The following is a 6,516-nucleotide window of genomic DNA, read 5'->3' as shown; positions in this document are numbered from 1 at the left end:
CTCTTGTAGACCAGGCTGGCCTCGAACTCCCAGAGATCATCCGCCTGCCTCTGCCTCCCGAGTGCTGGGATTAAAGGCGTGCACCACCACCACCCGGTTCCCAGTAAATAAAATCTTAATATAAGACACAAGGAGATAGGACCTCAGACCATTCAATCTGAGGATTCATGGAGACAGGATTTTGCCTCCCTTGGTCTGGGGATTCAGACTGAGGATTTTGTAGAGGTAAGAACTAGTGGCTCTGATCTTTCAGCTTTCACCCCACTAATATCTGACTCAGGGTTTTTATTATTAAGGCCAATTAGAATTCGAGCTACAAAAGAAAGATTAGAAGGTATTTATTTCAAAGTAAGACAACAAGGGACTTATGATTTGCGAATGGCAAGGCACGTGGTTTTCCCCTGTGGCCATGCTCCTGAAGGATATCCTGAAGCATGTCAGTGTCTTACATGTTTCTACCAGCATAATTTGCAACTGGCGGAAATCTGTGCAATACAAGATAGTAGCTACATGCTGTTGAGCACCAGAAATATGGATAAAGTATGGTTGGGAATTTTGAATTTTCATGTTAATTTTAAATACACACACACACACACACACACACACACACACACACACACACACACACTCAGAAGCTACCCGTATGGTCAGTGCAGTGAAGGTACAGTTATGAAATGGGGGAGGGCATGACTGCACTCATCCTACTGTGTATTGTCTGCTATCCTTCCTACAGATATTATGATGTTTTCCTCCTCATTCTTACTTCATCTCTGCTTGCTCTGTTCACATGTCCTCATTTAACTTTATTAATTTGAACCTTTTATAATTTTACTAATATTTAAACTCTGTGGATTCTAAGAGTACTCTAACTCCCCTCTTGCATCTATTTTCCTTCTGTTTTTCCTCAATTAATCTAATACTAATTTCTATTCTTGCCATATTTCCCTCCCAAGTCTAACCTTATCTTACTACTTATATTACTCTACCCTTCTTCCTCTATCCCCTTATAGTTATTGGAGATAAAAAGATGATTTTTTTTAAAGCCAGCCGTAAGGATATTTGCATGAGGCACCATCTAACATTGTGGTAGCTGCAGTGAATATTTTACACTTATAGTTTTAAAGGGCACTATACTAGTGCTTTAAGCAGATTGGTCTAATTTAGATATTGGACTACATTTTTAGTTCACTGGAGATAAACATACTTCAAAGTTATCACAACCTAGTATCACTTGAATATTGAACCCTTCAACTGGAAGAAAAGATAGTAAAACTCAATCAATAAAATAACCCTAGACTCACATGTCACAACCTAGAAGTATAAAGAAGGCAATGTAAATCCTGAAAAAATAACAACTCCATAGATGAGGATTCCAATGAAAGGAATGAGATAACATTTTAAATAAAAATTAAAAGGATAATCATCAAAAGTACAGTTAAATCAAAGGCAAAACAAACAAACCCCTTGTTAATTAATTCAAAGAGAATACAAAGAAACAGTTGAACGAATAGAGAAATCAGTATAGGATATGAAAAGAATTTAGTAAGGAGAAATCCTTTAAAAAATTAAAAAAATGTAAAGTTCATTTAGTCATATAGAAATCCAGTAGAATGCTTTAGCAATAGAATGGATCAAGTGGAAGAAAGAGAACCAGGGAGAGATGACAAGAAAGATGAATTAGAATATTCAGGCATCAAAAAAGCTTTATCCACAAAGAGACAAACATTAAATAAAACAATCTTGTAAATTTAATTTTGGTAGTCCAATTAGACATTGCTCATTTGTCAATTTCTTCTCTCAAACTCCACTTACAATAATTTCTCCTCCTCTTACAAACTGGAGTCTTGGCTGGATCAATAATATATCACCAAGGTAGATGATATCACATATGATGTCAGTAATAATCCAGTAGTGCGTGTTGCCTGGTGTTTGGTATGGGAAGGTGAGGCGTGCTGGTAGCAGCCAACAGTTCCAGTGATAGGCGATGGTGACAAGAAGGAGCCATAGGAGATAGATCCGATCTAGGAAAACACAACATAAGTCATCCCAACAGCATCACAGACACATTCTAGCAAGTTTCTTTCTCAGTTTAATCAGACAGAAGCACTATCTTTATGCGTATGTGTGGTGTGTGTGTGGACATGTGCATAGAAGGTGTATGCACTTGTATGTAGGTAACAGACGCTGACTGTAGGTGTCTTCCCTTTGCTATTTCTTACCTGAGGTAGAGCCTCTCAGTTCACCTACTGGCTAGAATGCTAGCTAGCAAACTTTGGCAATCTGTCTACTTAGTTATTAGGATTATACATGCACTACTAAGACCAGCTTTTGCCTGGATGCTACTAATCCAAATTTATGTTCTTGTGCTTGCACAGTAGGCTCTTTATAGACTGAGACATTTCCCCAGAACTGATGATTGTGAGATACGGAGTTTGCAGTAAGAAATTCTATAATATATTCAGTACAGTTAGTTCTTGACCTAGAAGGCACCGTGATGCACAAAAAGAAGCAAAATGATATTATCACTTTCTCCAAAAGAGGATAGTGTCTATTTAGTACTTTGACCAGACTGAATCTATTCCAGGGGGTAACTTTACTATTTGGATTCAGGAAAGTAGAATCCTGGAAATTTTAGATGTATCATTGCTAAGAAGCAAAGCATCTTTGGTACTCATAATTAAGACTTGCCCATGACAAGTAGAAAAAAGACCTTCACCCTGCCAGAAGAGGGCTGGCTCTGAGTGGGGAGAATGGAGAGCTGGCTCGCTTTCATTTGCTTCTGGGAGGATGTAGAAGAGAATCTGCTTGATTAGAATAATTAGCTTAGTGAAGCCACAGAAAAAGACAGGATATATATTTATAATATATACATATATTTATACATATGTGTGTGTAGGTGTGTGTAGGTGTGTGTGTGTGTGTGTGTGTGTGTGTGTGTGTGTGTATGCATATTTCCAAATTCCTTAGGGCTTTCTTTTCAAAGGTTATTTGGGTCAGGAAATGCCCTAGCCTAGGTTTTAAAACAGGCAGGAGTATTTTAAATCTTGTCTTCAATAGAGAAAGGAAAACAAACCTTTTAAGATCTCATAGTTTAAATTATGCTTTCAAGATTGATAACACTGTGCAAAAACTGAAGCTCTCTCTGTACTTCTGTGTCAAAGGGGTTCTGGTGACTGCCAGCCCACCCTGGGGTTTCCATCACTGGTACCTGTGTATGGATCTATGCTTCTAGGAAGTCCCATTCTTTTAAGGTACTCTTTTGCAGGTACCCTCTGGAGTTTGCAAGACAACATGCCGTGGTGATGTTCTTCTAGTTTAGAATTCTGGTCTTGTGTTGGTGATACCTCTGTAGACTTCACTTTATAGAAAAAAAAGAGGAAATATTTTAATAAGTTAACATAGGTTAGCTTGATGAGAAAAATATTTGGTTTTGATGAAATTAGAATCTTTGAAAATCTCTGTGTACGCAAGCAAAGCAAAACTCTCCTGTTTAAACTAATGGCCTTTATTTTATATGTATTATAAAATATCATGTTGTACACCCTAAATATATACAAAATGAAATAAAACAGTGAAATATATTAAAAATGCAGAATAAAATTAATTTAAGCTAAAATTTTGGAAATACCAGTTTAAAATTTAAAGGCATCACAGATCAAATGTTTCCCATCCCACATGGTTTGCTTTGAAGTTACAACACATCTTTCATACATAGCTTTTGAGTTATGGGTAAACAAAGTTCAAAATATTGTTTTTGATATACATTTATCAAACTGTGATTTATTTCAATCTTACTCTTCAAACATTAACTACTGTATAATGCATAGTATGCTTTGAAAATAGTTTCCCTCAAGTCTACATCATTTCATTATAATTAGATTTGAAGAAGTTTATCTGTTCTTAACATTAATTTTTCTTCTTTCTCTCTTTAAATATTGGGCAAATATCAATCATAATATATATTGTAGTATGTTGTTGTTATTCTTTTCTCATACCCACATTTCAGTAATTACTAAGAATGTTGATAATCCTCCCTCATGTGTCTATTTTTCATTTCCCTTTTCTCCATTAATTTTTTTCTGTATTTTGTAATATGCATTTTGTATAATATGGGTATTGGTTAATATTAACATTAGTACTTGTAGCAGACATTTCTGGTGGCTTCTGCACATTGTCTGGGCCTAGAGATCACCCTATGTGAATGCCCTATGCTTTTCTCCCTCAAAGTTTTCTTGAGCAGTTGTGACAAGGTCAAGAACATGCTCCAGGAGCAATCAGATCTTGTGATTCCCTCCTTCTGTCTTTGTTGTATGTGATCTGTGTCTGATGTGTGTGAGCACGGTTGTGCACCTGTAAGAAGGTGTGTATAGAAGTCAAGCCAAGTTTCAAGAGTCAGCACTCACCTTCTACTTTGTTTTGAGGCAGTGTCTCTCTTGTTTCTGCTGCTTAGCCTTCTAGGCTAGCTGGCCTGTGAACTTCTGGATGATTTTTCTGTCTATGTTTCCCACGTTGCTGTATGAGGGCTGGGATTACAGATGCCTGCTACTACCTCCAGCTTTTCACACAGGTTCTGGGAATCTGAATTCTGGTTGTTGGGTTGTGCAGTAAGTGGATTTTTACTCACTAAGTCATCTCCTATTACCTTTTGTTCTTCTGTTTTATTTTAAGACAGAATCTCTTATGTTTTGGCTGCCTTCAGACTGGCTATGCAGTTGAGGATAGCTACTGATTTTCTTGCCCCTGTCTCCCCTCCCCTGTAATTATACACCTGGTCTATACAGTGGTAGTGATCAAACGCTCAGTGCACAAAGGGCTTTGTGAATTCCAGGCAAGACTTTGCTAGCCTGGTGCTAACTTTTCATGATAGTCACTTTATCTATTTTCCTTTTATTCCTTGTGCTTTTCTTATTGCCTTTATTTTTGGTGTTGGGGATTGAGCTTGTGCCCTTGCACAAGCTAGGCTTGTGTTCTACCACTGAGCTGTGTGTACATTTCCACCCATTTTTGTGCAAAGTGTGAGTATTCGCTTGTATGTGGTTGCACATGTATATATGAATGTGCATGGCATGTATGAATGTGGAGGCCAGATGACAAAGTTAGGTGCCAGTTTTCAAGCACATTTTGCATTTCTTTTTGAGATAGCATCTTTCACTGGCGTAAAACTCACCAAGCAGGTAAGGCTTGCTGGTTAATTAACACCAGGGACCTACTTGTCTCCGTCTCTTTGGTACTCAAACGAAGAGTTCAACACTGTGTGTGTGTGTGTGTGTGTGTGTGTGTGTGTGTGTGTGTGTGTGTGTAATGTGGGTTCTACTGACTGAACTCCAGTCCTCATTCTTGCAAAGCAAGAACTTAGCTGCTGAGCTACTCCCTAACTCCTTTTTCTTCTTTTCTTGGAGTAACTCTTATTTTTCTGCTATATCCAACCCTGAGGGTTACACTAATGCACCATCACATTAATTTCCTTCTTAGTCTCCTTTTGCTACTCTCAGATCTCTGAATAACTCTCAAAATAAACATATATATATATATGTATATATATCTATATACATCTATATATATATAATTGTCTCAGGAATTGCTTTTCTGGGATCTAAGCTGAATAATTGTCCAAATATATGTTCTCACATAACTTCCTTCTCACTGGTACTTTGAAGGAATAATGCTTACCAGTCTGAGGGCTAGCTTCGGGTGAGGATGAATTCTCATCCTCTGTCAGTTTTCTCTTGTAGAAAGCAGTCCTTTCACGCATCCTTTTCACCAGGTTGTGTAGCTGGGCATCAGCATATCCATTTATAGTTGAGCCTTCAAACAGTTTGTTCTTAAAGCTAAATAAAAAACAAATTGAAATAAGTCCCTGAGGAGATACATACAGTTTTTTCCTTATGTATTGAAGATTATTAATTTCTCATTTTTGTCATTGAATAATAAAATGAAAACACTGACATAAAAGGGGAACAATTCTGATGGAAGATAGATTGCCATTGAAAAATTGGATGCTAGGCACTTGTTTTAGCAGCACATATGCCATTAGAAAATGATAGTTCTACAAACAGCAAATGGTCATTCTTGACAACATGGGACCTGAGGACCACGGTCCTATCATTAAACTCTGTCTCCAGAAGAAAAAAGCTGGTAAGGAAGGCAGGACCTAAGATGACACCATGACTTCATAACCCCAGAGATGATGAACATGTGGGCTTTGCTCCTAGAGTTAGCACTTGGTACATGGCGTGATTTACTTCAAGATGAGGAGGTGGTACAGCAGGCTGATAGAATCATGTGAACCCTTTGAAAGATGAGTTTCTTTGACTGGCAACAGAACAGGCAGTCAGAGATTCAGTATGAAGGGGAGGTTACTGGATAGAAATTCCCCACCACATGGGAGTTTTTGAAGAAGGGGGTCACTGATAAGAATTTTAGATCTCCATTGGCAGTGACTTTTGAATAGCTGATAGTAAGAAAGCAGGACTTTAGTCCTATAACTTCAAGGATCCCAGGCTTTTTTTTTTTTTT

The 6,516-nt window shown here is 37.6% G+C and overlaps 1 protein-coding gene across 1 annotated transcript in view; it reads right to left on the bottom strand.

Annotated features, from left to right (window-relative positions):
• The window catches only part of Cngb3 (cyclic nucleotide gated channel beta 3), a 135,943-nt gene that overhangs the window by 70,397 nt on the left and 59,030 nt on the right, over positions 1–6,516 (bottom strand). Inside the window, exons 4-6 of the mRNA XM_005362342.2 lie at positions 5,671–5,828; positions 3,209–3,358; positions 1,813–2,021 (exon numbers count right to left, since the gene is read on the bottom strand). Coding sequence (XP_005362399.1) covers positions 1,813–2,021; positions 3,209–3,358; positions 5,671–5,828 — 517 coding nt within the window. The remainder of the gene's footprint in view (positions 1–1,812; positions 2,022–3,208; positions 3,359–5,670; positions 5,829–6,516) is intronic.

The sequence above is a fragment of the Microtus ochrogaster genome, linkage group LG5 (assembly GCF_000317375.1).
Source record: "Microtus ochrogaster isolate Prairie Vole_2 linkage group LG5, MicOch1.0, whole genome shotgun sequence".
Classification (NCBI taxonomy): domain Eukaryota; kingdom Metazoa; phylum Chordata; class Mammalia; order Rodentia; family Cricetidae; genus Microtus; species Microtus ochrogaster.
The sequence above is the reverse complement of the archived record's forward strand: the minus strand, read 5'-3'. Positions and strand labels throughout refer to the sequence as shown.